The 21095-nt window shown below is 40.0% G+C and overlaps 1 protein-coding gene across 4 annotated transcripts in view; it reads left to right on the forward strand.

Moving 5' to 3' along the window:
* Positions 1-21095, forward strand: part of NCOA3 (nuclear receptor coactivator 3) — a 122358-nt gene that overhangs the window by 92479 nt on the left and 8784 nt on the right. For all 4 annotated transcript variants that reach the window (XM_067708368.1, XM_067708367.1, XM_067708370.1 and 1 more), the window contains 15 exons: positions 1163-1267; positions 2148-2320; positions 2796-2896; positions 4107-4281; positions 4955-5143; positions 5315-5416; positions 6522-6662; positions 6934-7081; positions 7828-8219; positions 8400-9271; positions 10301-10436; positions 11405-11599; positions 12695-12961; positions 13060-13186; positions 14425-14596. In XM_067708368.1, the coding sequence (XP_067564469.1) occupies positions 1182-1267; positions 2148-2320; positions 2796-2896; positions 4107-4281; positions 4955-5143; positions 5315-5416; positions 6522-6662; positions 6934-7081; positions 7828-8219; positions 8400-9271; positions 10301-10436; positions 11405-11599; positions 12695-12961; positions 13060-13186; positions 14425-14596 (3276 nt within the window). In that variant the 5' untranslated portion in view covers positions 1163-1181. The remainder of the gene's footprint in view (positions 1-1162; positions 1268-2147; positions 2321-2795; positions 2897-4106; positions 4282-4954; positions 5144-5314; positions 5417-6521; positions 6663-6933; positions 7082-7827; positions 8220-8399; positions 9272-10300; positions 10437-11404; positions 11600-12694; positions 12962-13059; positions 13187-14424; positions 14597-21095) is intronic.

Here is a 21095-nt window from a genome sequence, read left to right on the forward strand (position 1 = left end):
ATTTATATCCTTCAATGTATGTCTCAGACTAGATGGAATGCAAGATGCATTTTAACAAATGAAGAAAAAGTAGTTTGGAGTATTTGAACTTCTCCGTTGACTTGCAATTCTTTATAGCAGTGATTGTCTTCGTAAACAAGAGTTTAAGACAAATAAAATTCTTGTTAAGTGAAGGCTTAGTAGATGTCTTAAAATTATGAGCCACTGAGTATTAAAATCTGCTCTTTTTTCAACAATAGCCTGCATTTATTTTATCAATGCAACTTTAACCAAGGCATATTATATTTCCATCAGTTAATATTAAAATAATTGTTGTTCTGTGGATCTTCTCAAAATCCTCCCACCTGGAGTTTTATTGTTGTGCATCTAATTTGTAAGCAGAATGTATGGAGTTTACATGTTATTTACACAATCTCAGTTTATTTTGAAGTAGCAGAAGAAAAACACATTGGATGATAAATACTAAAGAAATGGTCTAAGGAAAAAATGTGCTACCTTGAAAATAGCCTGAAAATAGTTTAGGTATTTATCATTTGAAGACTTCTAACCAGTTGACAAGATAAGATCTCATTTGTGTATAAGTAAAATTTAGGATTTTATCAGTTGGAGAGTTGACAGTCTCTTTTTCTTATTAACTATGCAGAAGATGCCTTGTTCTTTGTGAGGTATTCAATATACGCATTTTTTTTACATCTTTATTGGAATATAATTGCTTTACAATGGTGTGTTAGTTTCTGCTTTATAACAGAGTGAATCAGTTATACATATACATATGTTCCCATATCTCTTCCCTCTTGCGTCTCCCTCCCTCCCACCCTCCCTATCCCACCTTTCCAGGCGGTCACAAAGCACCGAGCTGATCCCCCTGTGCTATGCGGCTGCTTCCCACTAGCTAACTACCTTACGTTTGGTAAATATACGCATTTTTACTCAGTCTTGAGAAACATTTGTCCTGGGGTTGGATGGACATTCTGCATAATTAAACTGGAATATGAACTCTTGAGGTCTTCAGAACAGTTGTGTACTATAAAGAATTTTGAGAATTATCTAACCATTTAGGGAAAACAGTTCTGAATTACAAAATGCAGCCATTCAAGCATATGACACCTTTATGAGAGTCATGAATATTTTATAATGTTTGTATCTTATTATTCTTTCTTAGTTGCTGATGTATATTCAAGATGAGCGGATTAGGAGAAAACTCCCTGGATCCACTTGCCCCTGATTCACGAAAACGCAAGTTGCCATGTGATACTCCAGGACAAGGGTAAGCAGTTTATTTCCTGATACTTCACCAAGGGCGCCTCCCCCGCCTTTATTTGTTTTGAAGATACCATTTCAGCTTTCTTTATTTGCATTTTCTGGTTAGATTTATTTGTTTGTTTTTGTCTTTGTTTAAATAATATGATTTTGCTTTGTAGTAAGTACAGTGGTACAATGATGAGATGGGGACATTCTTATGTTATAATAGAGGCTTTATGGCTGATTCAGATAGAAATGAGAATATTATACTAACTGTGTGATATTGTAAGAAGCATTTCTCAATAGAGGACGTAAGAGTTAGGAATAGATCAACAAGATTATTACAAGTAAGAATCTTTAGTATCCTTTAAGAACATGTTATAAGTTGATATTTTGGCAATTGTGAGGTTTCATCATTCTTTTCCTGAATGAAGTTAGAAGTTTAAAAAATAGAAATAAAATATTCTATTTTATGTAGTGATACTTCATAGCTTTTTTAGTATTTGCCAAGGTCAGTATCACTTGAATTTCACTGTGATGGTTGCAAAATAAAAAAACCTATAATTCATAAAACCTCATAATTAATAAGTAGCTATTAATGTTTTTATTATTTGTTAATTTTATTGTCTCTTCGTGGTAAAGACTATTTATCCCCATTTTCCAGATGATGAAATGAGACTAATGCCTAAGGCCACTAGGCTAACAACAGGTGGATCTGAATTTAGGTTTGCATGAATTTCAACTGTATTGTACTAGGTCTCCAAGACAATGTTTTGGTAGTCTTTATGGGCTGAATTTAGTTTGTTTATATATGAGTGTAACGGTGTTGTGTAGGTACTGATTCTGCTCATAGCCCTTTTGTGATAGATATATTTATGGCCTTTCCCCCCCCCCCCCCCCCCCAGCCTTACCTGCAGTGGTGAAAAGTGGAGACGGGAGCAGGAGAGTAAATATATTGAAGAATTGGCTGAACTGATATCTGCTAATCTTAGTGATATTGACAACTTCAATGTCAAACCAGATAAATGTGCAATTTTAAAGGAAACAGTAAGACAGATACGTCAAATAAAAGAGCAAGGTAATACAAAGTAAGAAAACACTCAAGTCTTTTAGAAGGAACTTGTTAACTGTGTTCACATTTGCCTTTTGCTACCTGTTGCTTAGGTGGGAACTGCTGCTCCTTGAGGGCTGTCCTCTGTGGGGCTAGATGGACAGATGAGTTGACCAGCTTTGCTCTTTAGGAAACAGTCACCAGGATTGGAAGAAGGCCAGTGTTGCTCACCCTGTCACTTGTTAGGTCCCTTTCAGGAAGCAATGGGATAGTACATTTAGTAGGGAAAGAAAATTTAGAGTATCTTCTGTCCTCCTGGGTGACTCGGAAGTTTAATTTTAACCTTTAAAAACTGTAGCATCATTTTCTTATCAGGAAATGTGTATGTGCTTATGCACATCTGTGTGCGTGTCTGTGTCTGTTCGGGGAACAATTTGAAGGTGGATTTAATCTATAACTGATATATATATGCTATTTGTAGTATTGCCTTATGTCTTTTTAGGAAAAGCTATTTCCAGTGATGATGATGTTCAGAAAGCTGATGTATCTTCCACAGGACAAGGAGTTATTGATAAAGACTCCTTAGGACCACTTTTACTTCAGGCAAGTACAAGGTTTTAGCCATACGATAAGCTGAGTTGATTTAAAAAGAAAGAAAGAAAGAAAGAAAGAAAAAAATTTTGGCTAGGATATGAGAGCAAAAAGAAAATGTTTCTTTTCATGAGGTAGAACTCAGTATTCTGAGTATGATAAAAAATGCTCTTGTATTTAAAATATACATAACTCATGAGGTCCTGTGGTGCCCTGCCTCCCCGCAATAAAAATGCATTTGGGCATATTTTAGCTCAGACCTTTTTGTGTATTTTTGCATAATTGATAGTATGGCACACTACAGTTTTATATTTTTGAGGAAGTTTTAAGACTTAAAATACGTGTTTTTTTGTAAGTAGTTGTCTTAAATAGATTGAGTTAAGCTATAGCACTTACAGAATGTTTCTTTTTAAGTCATGACCTGAAGCCCTTTATTCAGGTTCACTTATCAACTGTTTTTGTTCCAATTAGTTTGTTCCAGCTACTTTTTAGTTGATCAGTTCAGTTCCTCTTTGTAAATTCTCACTAAGGAGTGGTATAGTTCCTGTAGCTTGACTTGGTAACAAATGGAAAAATGGGAAGCACTAAGGATGATTTTTCATATTTTTAAAAACTCCTTTGAAGAAGTAATTCTTCAAAAATTAGATTAGATGTTATAATTCAGATTTTGTCTTTACTGTCATCTTTTCACATTGTCTTTTTCATACAGCCCTGTATTGATGGTGCTAATGTTAATAGAAATGATGGCTCACAGTTGTTAAATCAACAGTTTTTTTCAAATTCTATTTAGTACTATGGCTGGTGTCTTAGTCTGCTAAGGCTGCCATAACAAAATACCACAGACTGTGTGGCGTAAACAACAGAAATTTATTTCTTATAGTTCTGGAGGCTGGAAGTCCAAGATCAAGGTGTTGGCAGGCTTGGTTTCTCCTGAGACCTACCTCTCTCCTTGGCTTGTAGATGGCTGCCTTCTCCTTGTGTCTTCACGTGACCTTTTCTTTGTGTGTGTGCATTTCTGGTATCTGTCTCTCTTCTCGTAAGAACACCAGTCCTATTGGATTAGAGCTACCCTTATGGACCTCATTTAACCTTAATTACCTCCTGAAAGGCCCTATCTCCAAATACAGTCACATTGAGGTTTAAGGCTTCAACATATGAATTTTGGTGGGGGAAGGGATACAGTTCAGTCCATAATAGCCAATATTAACATATCCCACTTCAGGCATTGGATGGCTTCCTGTTTGTGGTGAATCGTGAAGGAAACATTGTGTTTGTGTCAGAAAATGTCACCCAGTACCTGCAATATATGCAAGAGGACCTGGTAAACACAAGTGTCTACAATATTTTGCATGAAGAAGACAGAAAGGATTTTCTTAAGAACTTACCAAAATCTACAGGTAGGCTTTTAATGTGTATCTTCCTTTTTTAAAAAAATATTTATTTATTTATTTGGCTGTGCTGGATCTTAGTCGTGGCACGCGGGATCTTTGTTGCCGCATGCGGGATCTTCGTTGCGGCATGGGGGATCTTTAGTTGCGGCATGGGGGATCTTTAGTTGTGGCATGTGGGATCTAGTTCACTGACCAGAGATCGAACCTGGGCCCCCTGCATTGGGAGCACAGAGTCTTAGCCCCGGACCACCAGGGAATTCCCTGTATTTTCTAAGTAAGTTAAAAAAATTTCTTTTTCTTGATCATTTCTTAGAAAATTGAATATACCTTTTAGAAAGCCAAGTGATGATTTATGTAGAACAGGGCAAGTGGTAGATAGCAAAATTTCAAATACGAATTTAGAGTTTGGTATACATTTCATGGGTCTAAGATATACAGTGAGTTACAAAATAGAAGTGAGATACCTGTTGAATTTGAAATTATTCCAGTGTTCTATATATTGCCACTTTGAAATGTTATTGTAGAAATTACTATGGAAGATGTATAATGAGAAAATATGTATAGCTTAAATTTTTTTTTTTTAATTGGGGTATAGTTGATTTATAGCTTAAATTTTTGATGATAGTCATGGACTGAATTGCCAGCTTTTAAAAATCTCCTTTCAATTTGTTTTCTAAAGTTAATGGAGTTACCTGGACAAATGAGACCCAGCGACAAAAAAGCCATACATTTAATTGCCGTATGTTGATGAAAATACCACACGACGTTCTGGAAGACATAAACACTAGTCCTGAAATGCGCCAGAAATATGAAACGATGCAGTGCTTTGCCCTGTCCCAGCCACGTGCTATGATGGAGGAAGGAGAAGGTGAGAGTCATCACATGCTTGTGGTGATTATCAAACAATAGCAGCCCAATTTGTAGTTTTGTAATTTCCATTGTAATTCTTCCTACTGAATTCCATGTTCTTACTGGCCTATTGAATAGACACATCCAAAGGTTAAGTATAATCCTTACCTGGTTAAATTTTCTATTGCAGATTTGCAATCCTGTATGATCTGTGTGGCACGCCGCATTACCACAGGAGAAAGAGCATTTCCATCAAATCCTGAGAGCTTTATTACTAGACATGATCTTTCAGGTAAAAACTGTGCGTGTGTGTATGTTTTGTTCATTTTGAAAATTTTTATAAAAGTTAACTTTCTACAGCCTGCACTATCATTTAAGTGCCTACACTGTAACAAATACTTTGCATGGATTATTTCCTATGTTTCTTATAATATTATTATTATTTTTTAAAATTTAATTTAATTTAATTTTTTATTTTATTATTTTTGGCTGCATTGGGTCTTCATTGCTGTGCAGGGGCTTTCTCTAGTTGTGGCGAGCGGAGGCTACTCTTCCTTGTGGTGCACGGGCTTCTCACTGCGGTGGTTTCTCTTGTGGAGCATGGGCTCTAGGCACGTAGGCTTCAGTAGTTGTGGCACATGGGCTCAGTAGTTGTGGCTTGCTGGCTTTAGAGCTCAGGCTCACTAGTTGTGGCACATGGGCTTAGTTGCTCTGCGGCTTGTGGGATCTTCCTGGACCAGGACTTGAACCCATGTCCCCTGCATTGGCAGGTGGATTCTTAACCACTGTGCCACCAGGGAAGTCCCTTATGTTTCTTATACAACCCTAGGAGAGATTCAACGAAACCTTGGGCATTTAAGTTGGGTGTGTTTGACACTTAAAATCCCTCAGATAAACACACAAAAAAATGTAGATGCGGGCTCCCCTGGTGGCACAGTGGTTGAGAGTCCGCCTGCCGATGCAGGGGACATGGGTTCGTGCCCCGATCCGGGAAGATCCCACATGCCGCGGAGCAGCTGGGCCCGTGAGCCATGGCCGCTGAGCCTGCGGTTCGGAGCCTGTGCTCCGCAACGGGAGAGACCACAGCAGTGAGAGGCCCGTTTACCGCAAAAAAAAAAAAAAAAAAAAAGTAGACGCACCTGGCTTTCTCTCCAAATAACATTTCAAATCAGAAGCCAGTATTTCTTTTCTGTAACTTCAAATCCATTTTTCATAAAGAAGTGCACTTCAAAAAGACGGGTAATTTAATGGGAATTACTGGGAGTAATTCTTGACATCAACATGAATTTCAGTTTTGGTCTGCCCTTTTTTGCCCATGAGAGTAAAGAATTAAAGTCAGTGCAGTTGATAATGAACAATGATGAAATTAAACACAGTGGCAATTTTCTGTTTAATAGGAAAAGTTGTCAACATAGATACAAATTCACTGAGGTCTTCCATGAGGCCTGGTTTTGAAGATATAATCCGAAGGTGTATCCAGAGATTTTTTAGTCTTAATGATGGGCAGTCATGGTCCCAGAAACGTCACTATCAAGAAGGTAAAGAATTTGGAGGTTAATTCTGGATCTTGTTTGTCATTGTGTTTGATGTGCTATAGAGCAATAAGTATATACGTGACCATAGTTGTTTTTGTCTGTGTGGGGTAGGAAGATGATTCTTGAGCATTCTTATGTTAGCCTAATTTTGGTGGGGTCCAGTCTTTCACTGGATTTTGAAAATGTTGGATTTGTATATTTCCTTTCTGTTTTCTCCTGTATGCATTTGTTCTGCCAGTTGTAGTTACTAGTAATGGGATATTTTCTCCAAAAGCTTATATCCATGGCCATGCAGAAACCCCAGTGTATCGATTCTCATTGGCTGATGGCACTGTAGTGACTGCACAGACAAAAAGCAAACTCTTCCGAAATCCTGTGACAAATGATCGTCACGGCTTTGTCTCAACCCACTTTCTTCAGAGGTAATGATAGATTACTTTGTATTCTCATTAAATGCAGCAATGTTCTCGAGGTGCTTTATTATTAGTGTAAAAAGGGAGAAGAAAAATTAAGAAAAGCAGGCAGTGGTTGGGTTTGCTGAAGTGCACTTAGATTCCTAAAGTATGTTTTCTTTAAGGTTATATTTTTATGTGTAAATGAGGATTTGTTCATTAATTAATTCCTGGGAAAGCTGGAGGATGGGAAGGCTAGTGGATAAAAGAATACATAAAATCTGACTACCTCTGTTACTTTTCATTTCTAATGATATATTACATTGCTTTTAGGGATTGAATTTAGAATTTGAAGGTAGACTTCAAGAAGAAATAGTTACTATTGCTGTTGCTAATGGTAAATGAGCAACCCAGGAAGGAGCAGGATATTCACCCATTAATCATCTTGAGTAATTTGCAGGCGCCTCCAGGTTAACCCCTTGGTATATGAGAACTCTTGTAAAGCCCCACTGCGATTCCAGCTAACATAGCTTGGGGCCTCTCGTGGCGCTCTGATGGTGTCACTCATTTAGATTCTGTGGCTTATTAAAAGTATGTTATTAGATTAATAACTGATCAGTGTCTAGATTGTTATTGTCACTAGGCATTGGAATGGCGCCTAAGAAGTTAAGTTTCTGGGGCACTTACTTCATCCTTAAAAAAAAAAAAAAATCTGATGCAGGCTTTTAACGCATGCCTGTAATTTTTTAGTAAAACATTGTTCTGTTTCTTTGCAGGGAACAGAATGGGTATAGACCAAACCCGAATCCTGTTGGACAAGGCATTAGACCTCCAGCAGCTGGATGCAACAGTTCAGTAGGCAGCATGAACATGTCGCCAAACCCCGGCTTGCAGATGCTGAGCAGCAGGACCTACGGTGTGGCTGAGCCCGGTGCCACGGGGCAGATGAGTGGAGCCAGGTATGGGCCTTCCGGTAGCATAGCTTCAGTGAACCCTGGGCCAGGCATGCAGTCACCATCTTCCTACCAGAACAACAACTATGGTCTCAACATGAGTAGCCCTCCACATGGGAGTCCTGGTCTTGGCTCCAGCCAGCAGAATATTATGATTTCTCCGCGTAATCGTGGGAGTCCAAAGATGGCCTCACATCAGTTTTCTCCTGTTGCAGGTATTTGTGTTACATTTCCTTTTCTTTATTTTTTTCTTTTTCAGTAATTCTTCTCTATCCATACCATTGTAATTCTTGTAAAGTTAATTCATTTTAAAACAGAAACTTTGAAGTGTTAAGTAGTGTTTTGTTATAGCATCTGATAGTCTAATTCTTTTCCTGACTTCTCTCCAAATCCAGGTGTGCACTCTCCCATGGGATCTTCTGGCAATACTGGGAGTCACAGCTTTTCTAGCAGCTCTCTCAGTGCCCTTCAAGCTATCAGTGAGGGAGTAGGGACTTCTCTTTTATCTACTCTGTCTTCACCAGGTCCCAAATTGGATAACTCTCCCAATATGAATGTAAGTCAACCAAGTAAAGTGAACAGTCAAGATTCCAAGAGTCCCCTAGGCTTGTATTGCGACCAGAATCCAGTGGAGAGTTCAGTGTGTCAGTCAAATAGCAGAGATCACCTCAATGACAAAGAAAGTAAGGAGAGCAGTGCGGAAGGGCCAGAGAATCAGCGGGGTCCTCTGGAAAGCAAAGGTCACAAAAAATTACTGCAGTTACTTACCTGTTCTTCTGAGGACCGGGGTCATTCCTCCTTGACCAACTCGCCCCTGGATTCAAGTTGTAAAGACTCTTCCATTAGTGTCACCAGCCCCTCTGGGGTCTCCTCTTCGACGTCTGGAGGAGTGTCCTCCACATCCAATATGCACGGGTCACTGCTGCAAGAGAAGCACCGGATTTTGCACAAGTTGCTGCAGAATGGGAATTCACCGGCTGAGGTAGCCAAGATTACCGCCGAAGCCACTGGGAAAGACACTAGCAGTACAACGTCTTGTGTAGAAGGAAACGTCAAGCAGGAGCAACTAAGCCCTAAGAGAAAGGAAAATAATGCTCTGCTTAGGTACCTGCTGGACAGGGATGATCCTAGTGACACGCTCTCCAAAGAACTACAGCCCAAAGTGGAAGGCGGCGTAGACAGTAAAGTGAGCCAGTGCAGCAGCTCCACCATCCCGAGCTCAAGTCAAGGGAAGGACGCCAAAATTAAGACAGAAACAAATGAAGAGGTAACTTGTCTTCTGTATATTCTAGCTTAGGCATTGTATTTCAGCATTGCATTTCTGTGTTAGAAAGACAGTGTGTTATGCACAGATTCTTACCTTCTGTTTTAGGTTTATTTAATGGAAGTTAATCTGGAGCTGTCACTTTTTCGGTAGCTCTTCTGAGCATCAGTAAAGTGTACTATGATGCAGTGTAGAAATAATCAGATATGTGTGCTTTCAAATGTGACTGTACCTCATTAGTAGGCAATTTGAAATCTTTCATGGAAGTTTTTATTATTGGAATGAGCACATTGGGTCATTAAGTGTATGGTAGAAATGGGAAAAAACCTTTTGTATTAGGCAACAGAATTTTGATTTTTACCTAAGATCAAGTTTCATATACATGATCACATTCTATACAAGCATTTCCCAGACTCCTCTTGAGGAACACTATTCTGGAAGACGTTAATATGCACCTGAGAAAATAAAGTCTTGGAGAAGTCCTATTGTTAGGATGTATGTTTAACTTTGTTTAAACTTTGTTTAGTGTTTCCCAAATGTATTGACCAAAAGCCCTTTTTAAAGCATAGCTATGAATATCTTGTTGAACATCAGCTTATTTTTTTATTATTATTATTTAAAAATTTTTAAAAAAATTTTTATTATTAATCATACATGTTTTCAGAAGTATGTGTAGAGGCAGACATCTCTGTCAGCTCATGATTCTGACTAATGTTTGCTGGAAAATATCCTGCAGTTTGAGAATTAAACATATAGGGTAAATTAAAAAATGCCCCTTTGAAAGCACCTCCAAACCCACGGATTTATCCCAGAATTTTCAACTGTTTTTACTGTTTTATGTTTTTACTTTCAAGGAAGTAGTGTAGGGATAGGGGTCATAATCAGCTAGCTAGCCTCTAAGTTGGGTGTTACCATTTCAGGTAACTATTGTGTTTTACTGGTTCCCATTTCATCTCTTTTCCTCTGATGAGTATGTTTTATACCTATGTATCTAGTAATGTACACAGGTTAATTAAAAAAAATTATTTTCAGGGATCTGGAGACTTGGATAATCTAGATGCTATTCTTGGTGATCTGACTAATTCTGACTTCTACAGTAATTCCATATCCACAAATGGTAGTAATCTGGTAACGAAGCAACAAATGTTTCAAGGAACTAATTCTCTGGGTAAGAAAGAACTAGATTTTATTCTTGCTGCCTTTGAACTTTTCTGCACACCTGTATGTACTCTTAATTAAAACTAGGATCCAACTTTAAAATGTGTGCTCCACCTTAGTTTCTTTTACTAATTTATAATGTAGGTGATTTTAAAAGCTTTTTGGATAGTTTCCCATTTCTAACTAATATGATGCCAGTAATCACAGGGCTTATAGGAAAATGTTCTTCTCTGGTTGTTGCAGGTGAGTAGTAGGTACTCTGTACCTACCAGTACCTTGATTTGTCTTAGGCACAGAGAATTGGATTAAAAAGCAAATCAAAACCTGTCCTTTGACACTAACTTACTTTGGTGTTTGCTGGTTCTTACCCAACCTCTGTCCTATAGCTGAGTGTTTCTTGATTCATCAGTTTAACAAGGATATATTATATGTATCAATTGAAAAAGAATAATCCACAATTATCTGGAAAGGTGGTTATTCATTTTTAGTGGCACTATTTCCGAAACTGAAATGGAAAGTTAGATCAATCAAATAGGTTAGAAAAAACAAAAAGAAAAAGGTTAGGAAATTTTGTTTTACTCCTTGCTTGATTAGAAGGCAACTTACCTGGTTACATTTAGTTGTAAAATTTTAAACTTTAAATATGCATGTTAAAGAACTTCCAGGAGTTTGAAACATTGGTAAAATTTTTACTATTAAGTGAAGCAGAATATGAATGACCATATCAGGCTAGAGAACAGTGCCTAATACTTCAGCCAAGACCGAGACTCTTGTTTTTTACTTTATTTGGAATACAAGGCTTCTTTTTTCTTTTTCTTTCTTTTTTTGGGGGGCTTATTTATTTTGTAAAGGAAGACAGTGTTTATTTTGGTAAGAAAGACATTCTTGGGTGGGTGGTATTTATGTCTTGTACTTGATTATTTATGTACTGAATCATCAGAGGATATTTATGTATTGTGCTTTTATGTTTTTTAACAGGTTTGAGGAGTCCACAGTCTGTGCAGTCTGTTCGTCCTCCATATAACCGAGCAGTGTCTCTAGACAGCCCTGTTTCCGTCGGCTCAAGCCCTCCAGTAAAGAATATTGGTGCTTTCCCCATGTTACCAAAGCAACCCATGTTGGGTGGCAATCCAAGAATGATGGATAGTCAGGAAAATTATGGCTCAAACATGGGTGTGTTATTTTTTTTTCTTTTAATTTTATTTTAAATTTTATTTATTTATTTTTGGCTGCCTTGGGTCTTCATTGCTGTGCGTGGGCTTTCTCTAGTTGCAGCGAGCGGGGGCTACTCTTCTTTGCGGTGCGCGGGCTTCTTATTGCGGAGCACGGGCTCTAGGCGCGTGGGCTTCAGTAGTTGTGGCACGTGGACTCAGTAGTTGTGGCTCCCGGGCTCTAGAGGGCAGACTCAGTAGTTGTGGCGCATGGGCTTAGTCGCTCCGTGGCATGTGGGATCTTCCTGGACCAGGGCTTGAACCCGTGTCCCCTGCATTGGCAGGAGGATTCCCAACCACTGCGCCACCAGGGAAGTCCCTGATATGTTATTTCTAATGAATATTAATGATTAAAAATTTCTTTTGGGAAAAGCAAATTTAAAATACTTAATTGGAATTAATAGGATTTTGAATAACAGTAGCATGTTTCTTTCATGAGTATTCTTCATTTATTCTGTGTCTTGGTGATTTAAACTCTCAAGGAGACTTTCGGTCCAAGACATTTTTTTCTTTGGCCACGCTGTGGGGCATGAGGGGGTCTTAGTTCTCTCACAGGGATTGAACCTGTGCCCCAGGGAAGTCTTGCAAGACATTTTCTAATCTGTAATGAATACATAGCAATACAGGCATACCTCAGCAGTATTGCAGGTTCTGTTTCAGACCACCGCAATAAAGTAAATATCACAATAAAGTGAGTCACGTTAATTTTTTGGTTTCCCAGTGCATATAAAATGTAGGTTTACACTATACTATATTGTATGCAATAGCATTATGTCTAAAAACAAATGTACGTACCTTAATTTAAAAACACTTTATTGCTAAAATATGCTAACCATCATCCGACAACATAGGGTTGCCACAAACCTTCAATTTGTAAAAAACGCAGTGTCTCTGAAGCGCAATACAGTGAAGGTATGCCTGTGGTGGCCTATCAGAAATGTCTTAACAGTTGGCCCGCCCTCTTCTTAGAATGACAAAGGCTCATGTGTCTAATGACTGCACCTGTACATAAGAAGAATTTCATTGTAACATGGAAAATACCTAATTTCTGTTTTAGGTGGACCAAACAGAAATGTGACTGTGAATCAGACTCCTTCCTCAGGAGACTGGGGCTTACCAAACTCAAAGGCCAGCCGAATGGAACCTATGAATTCAAGCTCCATGGGGAGACCGGGAACGGATTATAATGCTTCTTTACCCAGGCCTGCCATGGGTGGCTCAGTGCCCGCCATGCCTCTTCGGTCCAGTAGCATCCCAGGTGTGAGACCAGTGTTGCAGCAGCAGCATCATCAGCAGCAGCAACAGCAGCAGATGCTTCAGATGCGTAAGCATTCCTTTCATAAGAAAAGAAAATTAGATGTTTTAGGCTAACTTTTGCCTTTGGCTTATTTGAAAATTTATCCTTTCTTTTTGTTCCCCCAGGGCCCGGTGAGATTCCCATGGGGATGGGGGTCAGTCCTTATGGCCAAGCAGCACCATCGAACCAACCTGGTTCCTGGCCAGATGGCATGTTGTCCATGGAACAAGGCCCTCATGGGACTCAAAATAGGTGGGGCTCTATTACGTGACCCTGTGGAAAATGTAAGCATTGGATTATCTAGAAAAGGGTGAGAGCACAGGAACAAACCTGAAAGAGAATGAGAAAAACTCTGTAATTGAGGTACTCATTGCCGTCTGTGTGTAAAAGCGAGGCTGAGTCTGAGACAGCGTGCGTTCATGGGAGAGGGAGGAGACAGGACTGTATCTCTCAGCGATCGGGACTGTTGAGTGGTCACACCTGGGAGCCTCCATGTGCCATGGTCGTCTCTCATAATGTAACAATCCTCCTCCATGAGGAGAGGGATAAATTAGCACTAGTTTGACAAGATAAATGGTCCGCGGAGGGTGAGCCTCAGTTTTCTGGAAAGTTCATTTTTTAGGATTCGATAATTCTTTTCTAAAATTATTTAAAACGTTTCAGGGATGAAGGTGAAAGTGAAATATAGCACGCTTCTATTTCTGTGAAAGAAAGATTGTGGGTTATGTCTATTTCATTTTTTAAGTTTGGTCAGTAACTCATTGGCATGAAAGAGGCCACCTGTCACTGTCAACTCTGACTTGAGTTCTACAATAAATTAAGCAAAGAAAAATGAATTGATCTGTTGAGTAGACAGAAATGTAACTACATGAGCTTATTAACTTGAGTGCTTCTCTACCCAGTAGAGAACAAATAGTTTCATCACAGAATTTTTAAATGTCTAGCTCCATGCCCCTGTAATGTGTTGGAGAACTGTGGCATTGCTGTGGGGTTTGTATTACACTTGTCGATACATGAGCTCTGTGGGCCGTGTATGAAACAAAGTTATTTTGGTAGAACCCTGGGCTCAGTTCAGCATTTCTACCTTTTTTCCCATTCTTTTGTTGATTTCTCCAGCCTGCAATATCCTAACTACTACCACTTCTGTTCTTGTAGGGTCTTGAAAACACCACCCTCTTCATCCCTCCAATCTCCTTTCCCAAATCTCTGCTATCCTCTAAATGTCAAGGGATCTAGCAATTACATTTTGGTGGTGGAGTTGGGAGTTGTAATCTAGATATGGTGGTCGAAGATGACCTGGTGAGGTTTAAAATTGTGGGTCTTAAATTTAAATTGATGCTGTTTGTTCTTTTCTGCTACTCTGTTAGTTTATTATTTACACTTGTATTATTTGAGTTATTGCACATTAAAAATACTGTGCGGAGTTACTTTGATCTTTTTTTTTTTAAGAGGAAAAGCACCATTGAAATTGAATCTAAGTCTCTTTTTAGGCCACTTCTTAGGAATTCCCTGGATGATCTCCTTGGGCCACCTTCTAACCTTGAAGGCCAGAGTGATGAAAGAGCATTGTTGGACCAGCTGCACACACTCTTGAGCAACACAGATGCCACAGGCCTGGAAGAAATTGACAGAGCTCTCGGCATTCCTGAACTTGTAAATCAAGTAGGTAGCAGTACTGTGGACGTAGAAATGTGTGTGTGTGTGTGTCTGTGTCTGTGTCTGTGTGCATGCGTGCTCGCATATATCCATGAAGCCATGTACAACAGTGCCTATATGTGTATCTTTTCTTTATGTACAGCACTACATTCATGGATACCAGCATTAAATTTAGAAAATATACTTTATAATTGTGATAGAACTTCCAGTAACTTACTGTTTTATAAAATGTCAGATTTTAGGCAACCATAGAAATGGTCCACTAAAACTACTATACAGTTTTTAAAATGCTGCTTTTTGCTTATGTTAGTTGAATCCTCATTTTTATAATTACCTCTTTCTACTATCTGGACAACCAGTGTATACTCTGAGGAGGCAAGCTTTTTTTGTGTTAAACAAAACCTGTTTACACTGGTAAATCTGTGAATATCCCAACAACATCATCTCCTATTCCTAGTTACCTATTCAGCCTTATGAAAATATGCCATTTACAAATCTGTATTTTTTTTTTTTTTTTTTGAAACATACATTTTGTAGTGGATCTTTTCATTATAGGATGTGTGTTTGGGGGCACTTGTGTAAGTCTGTGTGTTTAATGATAAATGGGAAAGATCCTCAGGGTTCTCAGGCTTTGTTGGGGAGACAAATGTGTATAAAAAGAATTACATTTCAGTGTGGCAAACACTGCACAGAACTTTTTAAAGGGTGGTTGAGAAACACGGGGCAGTGATGATGTACACCTGGGGGTACCAGCCACCGGTGACCCTGACCGAGGAGCCGTGTCTGACCTGGCTGGGGGAGGAAGTGAGGGTTACATGAAGACCGAGAAGCTTTAACTGCCACTAGAATTTCTTTTTGTTTTTGGTCTGCGTCGGGTCTTAGTTGCGGCACTCGGGATCTTCGTTGAGACATGGCGGTGCAGGCTTTTCGTTGTGGCGCGTGGGCTTCTCTCTCGTTGTGGCATGCGGATTTTCTCTCTAGTTGTGGCGCGTGGGCTCCAGGGTGTGTGGGATCTGTAGTTTGTGGCACACGGCTCTCTCATTGAGGTGCATGAGCTCAGTAGTTGCAGCACGTGGGCTTAGTTGCCTCGCGGCATGTGGGATCTTAGTTCACCGACCAGGGATCGAACCAGCGTCCCCTACATTGGAAGCTGGATTCTCTACTGCTGGACCACCAGGAAAATCCCCTAGAATTTTATTTAAGCTGGAAATAGTTTTCTTTGTCTTCATGTAAAATAGTTAACGGTCCTTATATAAAAATCTGACAATCACAAAAGTACGTATTTTTTTAAAAAGTTGAAAATCCTCCATAATCTTGGCACAAAGAATCATAAGTAACTTGTGTGTGTATATTAAAAAAAAAAAAAAAAAGGAAGCAGACTTTTAAAATACTTTTGTGGCCTGTTTTACTTTATGAAAGTCATCGTCAATCATCTTTTTTGTTTAATGTATACATCTTTAATGTTAATGGCCAAATAGTATCCATCTTATTGAACACTATTTAACCAGTTATCTACTGATGAAAATTTAATTGTTCCTAAATACTTTCTGTTATAATTCTATGAATTACTTACATCTTGTTCACTTTTTCTGTTTTCCTAGTAGCTACAATCCAAGAAAAAGGATGATTGGGTTAGAGGGCTTATTTTAGAGGTTTATATACATAATCTCAGGCAGCTTTCCTAGATGGTCGTATAGCTGCTTTTCCACAGCAGGGTGTGATGACTCCAGTCCATCACCCTCACCAGCACTGCTGCCACGGCCCACGAAGAGGAAAGAACCCAGAGTGTGAAAGAGCAAGTGACGGGACAAATACTGAGCATGATTATTCTTTCAAATCCTTGCCAGTCTGATGGGCAACAAAGATTCTTGTTTTAATTTGTATTTCTTTCGTTAGCAAGATTGAACATACTTTATATTTTTTGGCCATTGAGATGTGTTTAATAGTTTAATAGTTCTGATGGGGTTTTTATTTTGTTGATCTGTAGCGATGCTTTAGTTACTGATTGTTGATTACTTCATTTAACAAATATTTGTCTTCTATATGCCAATCAGTCTTTCCTTAGAGACTGAGGAGCAATAGTGAACAACCTATTTCCTGCTCCCAGAACTCAGGCAAGGAACCACACAGAAGTAGACATGGTGAAGGAGAGGTTATGAGGAAAGGCATATGATGCTGCGAGACCTTTAAATACAGGGACCTTTTCTTAGGATAGGGTGGGATGTCAAAAATTTTCTCTAGGGCTTCCCTGGTGGCGCAGTGGTTGAGATTCCACCTGCCAATGCAGGGGACATGGGTTCGTGCCCCGGTCCGGGAAGATCCCACATGCCGCGGAGCGGCTGTGCCCGTGAGCCATGGCCGCTGAGCTTGTGCGTCCGGAGCCTGTGCTCCGCAACGGGAGAGGCCACAACACTGAGAGGCCCGCGTACCGCAAAAAAAAAAAAAAAAAAAATTTCTCTAAAAAAGCATGTTTGCAGGATGACTGTTAACCTGTCTATATTGTAAATAGTTTGCCCAGTTTCTTTTTTTTTTATAAATTTATTTATTTTTGGGTGCGTTGGGTCCTCATTGCTGCATGCAGGCTTTCTCTAGTTGCGGCGAGCGGGCCTCTCATTGAGGTGGTTTGTCTTGTTGCGGAGCACGAGCTCTAGGCGTAAGGGCTTCAGTAGTTGTGGCATGCGGGCTCTGTAGTTGTGGCTCACAGGCTCTAGAGCGCAGGCTCAGTAGTTGCGGCGCATGGGCTTAGTTGCTCTACGGCATGTGGGATCTTCCTGGACCAGGGCTTGAGCCCATGTCCCCTGCATTGGCAGGTTCATTCTTAACCACTGTGCCACCAGGGAAGTCCATCCAGTTTCTTTTTAGTGGGGGCTTGTTTATAGTTTTGTTCTTCAGTTTAAAAATGTTTGTGTTTTCAAAACCAGGATTATGAGATAAAGAATAAGTGGGGACTGACTTGAATAGTCAGGAAAGGTTTTTCTGGAGAGATGACATGTAAGCTGACACCTGAAGGATGAGAAAGAGCTAGCTAGGCAAACAGCCTAGGGAAAGAACAATCCAGAAGAGGTACAGCTAACTCAAAGTTGCTTAGGCAGGAAAGAGCTTGCGGGTTCTAGGAAGTGGCTGAGGTTGGTGAGAACAGAGAGGGAGCCGTGTGAGATGACGTTGGGGGAGGTACATGGAGGCTAGGTTCTACAAAGCCATCTTAAGAGTTTGGACTTTTTCTGTGTATTGGGAAGCCATGGAAGGATTGTAAGCAGGGTAAGGATGAGACCAGTTTTCCTTTTTTGTTGTAATTTTTATTTTTCAGCAAAGTAATCCATTTTTAATTTAAAAATAAAATGATAGGAAAATATGCTTACTGAAGAACCACAGTTCCTTTGCCCCACTGGGAGATGGTGAAACTCACCTCTTTATTTTGGTAATATTTCTAAGAAATATGACTGTGCGGCTATTTCTTTATCAACTTCAGTCTGTATCTATTGATTTCCAGATATGATAGTTGACTACGCGTTTGTAGTCCCTTATCTGAGAACCTTGACATCAGATATGCTTTGGAATTGAGGAATTTTTGGATCTTAGAAGGGTGAAATTGTGCATGGGACCATATATTACAACATACTCCTGATAGAGTTTCGAGCAATACTGTAATTTTTGGGCAATAGCCTGTGATCAAACATGCTAATACTTGTACAGCAAAATACATAATCACACTAAGTGGGATATTACAGAGATTATGTGTTGCTTCGTACAAGTTCAGGCCAGGTTTTGCTGTTAAATACATTTGGCACTAATGAAAAATTGTTAGTCTTTTTTAAAGAATTAAAAATTTTTTGGAATTTTAGGTAAGAAATTATGGATCTGTATTTATACCCCCTTCCTCTAGTACGCACCCTCACACCCATACCCTCTACATACGCGTGGGCACATGCATTCTCTCCCCTCAAGGTGACTATGTCCCTTGTTTTTAAATAAATAGGTACCCCATATTTACATCATTTTGGCTCATTGCTGAGCCAGGTGTAGTTACATAGGCTTTTGTTTTGGGTTTGTTTGTTTGAGTTAATTGCCTTGTCTTTTTATTTGCTTTGTTTTCTACATAATTACTGCTAAAAGTTTCTCTTACTTTTTTCTTCTTCTTCACGTGGTCAGACACATTAGATAATTCCTCAGTTCTTTCTCTCCCTGTTATAGTTCCATGTCCCTCTGTTTAACTCTGCCCTTTTGAGCCTGCTCTAGAAATTAATAATTGTCACTCTTCTCCTGTGTTGGATCCTCAGTTTCCTGAATCTCAAGTCATTTTCTTTCTTGATTTACTCCTTTGTTTGCTGAAACAAAATTTCTGTTAACTTCTCTGTCCTTGCAAGTTTTGGGTCCTTCTGTGTTTGAAAATGTCTTTATTCCACCCCATTGCACCTCTGGCTGCCGTGTATTAAATTCTAAGTTGAAAGTAATTTCCTCTTAGAATTTTGAAAGAGTAGTTCCATAGTTTTCTGGCATCCAGTGTTGCCGTTGAGTCGTACTGCAGTCTGATGGCTGAGGGCTCCCCCGGTCTGTAGTCAGCCTCCTAACTAGCCCCCTGTCTGGGCGCCCTCCCTGACCTTCTGCTGTCCCCAGTGGAGTGCTGCCTTGGCTCCATGCGAGACATTGACTCAGTCCTCAGGTGGGTTTTCTCTGCAGGCACATGGGTCTCAGTTTTTCTGCTGTGTTGAGTTGCTTACTCCTCCCTACACTTTCTGTCTTCCAGATGCCTGTTGAAATTTTTTATCTTGTTGCCTTCAGTATTCTCTTTTTTTTTGGATAAATACTACCTTTTAACTTTTTGCTGTCATTTTATCAGGGTTAGCAAGAAAGAGTATATTATGGTGTGATTACTTTATAAACAGAAATCTCAGATTGCCGTCTGGAGTAGGGAATTGGTATTATGGCACAGAGCAGACGCACAGATGGCAGGGAGATGTCTTGGGAAGGGTCATGGCAACAGAATGAAAAGAAGGGAAGGCCATGCGACATGTCACGGAGGAAAAGCTGACAGGACTTGCGCCCTGTCTGCACACATATGCACTCACAGTTGGGAAGGGAGACTGAGGAATCGGAGTTGCTGGCGTTTAGCTCTGGGTGAATGGTGTTACCATCTATTGTGATGTAGGGAAGACTGGAGAAGAATCGGGTTTTTTCTTTTTTTTGTGGGAGGGACTGTTGATAATCACGCCTTCTGTTCTCTACATGTTAAGTTTGAGATGCCCAAGACGTCCAGGTAAAGATGTTGAGCACTCTTAACTGTATGAGCACAGTTAAGAGTCCGAGGCATTGGAGCTGGAGAAAGAAACTTGGCAGTTGTCACCAGTGGCTGAGGAGACCGAGTAGAAAAGGTAGCGAGAGGAAAGAAGAGGGCCTAGGGCGGATGAACTCTTAACATTCCTCCAAGGAAAGGCCCGAGATGGGGGAGAAAATAGAGAATGGTGTCACGGTCACCGCGGGGTGAGGTGTGCTTTAGGATGAGACTTGGTGAAGTGTCAACTGCACACTTGGCATCCTGTGCTGTGCCCGAGGATGAGGAGTTAAAGGTGGATGCAGCACCTGCCTGGCTCTTCTTGTCTGAACATGGCAGGCTCTCCCCTCCTTCAGAGTGTTTATTTTTACTTCTTTTTCTGCTGGACATTGCTTTGTATGCATGGTTAGCACATAGAGAAGTGATACCTGGCATGTAACACACTTAATAAATACTTGTTGAGTTAATAGGTTTCTTTCTCCTTCTCACGTACAAATAGTGGATGACTGACCACCTTTAGGTTATTTATTTATTTAGTTTTGGCTGCGTTGGGTCTTCGTTGCTGTGCATGGGCTTTCTTTAGTTGGCAGTAAGTGGGGGCTACTCTTCGTTGAGGTATGCGGGCTTCTCATTGCGGTGGCTTCTATCATTGCAGAGCATGGGCTCTAGAGCGCAGGCTCAGTAGTTGTGGTGCACGGGCTTAGTTGCTCTGCGGCATGTGGGATCTTCTGGACCAGGGCTTGAACCCATGTGCCCTGCATTGGCAGGCGGATTCTTAACCACTGCGCGCCACCAGGGAAGCGCCCCACCTTTAGGTTTTGCTCATGTGGTGAATACACCTCAGGGGACATGGGCTGTTGTTGATTTACCTGTCTCTACTAAACTCGCCTCTTGCCACCTTCAAAAGCATTCTTGTGCAGATTACATGAGAATTCATTGATCACAGTGATTTTCATTGATTTATTTTACACTTGGCATGGGAGGTCAATGTTGGTACAGAAATCTTGTCTGGAACAAATAGTATTTCTCCAGGTACTCAATACGTCGTAGATATTTGGCTCAGAAAATATTTGAGTGTCTCCCTGCGTGAGACCCTGTGCTCCGTAAGCACTAGGGCACAGCTATTAAAAGATGGTTTGGTGTCTGGTCTCATGGAATTTAAGACAATAAATTTGATTTCGCTTTTGGAATTCTGCAACGTCATCATTCACATATATTGACTTATATTTTTCACCT

This window comes from Pseudorca crassidens, chromosome 15 (assembly GCF_039906515.1).
Source record: "Pseudorca crassidens isolate mPseCra1 chromosome 15, mPseCra1.hap1, whole genome shotgun sequence".
Taxonomy (NCBI): Eukaryota; Metazoa; Chordata; class Mammalia; order Artiodactyla; family Delphinidae; genus Pseudorca; species Pseudorca crassidens.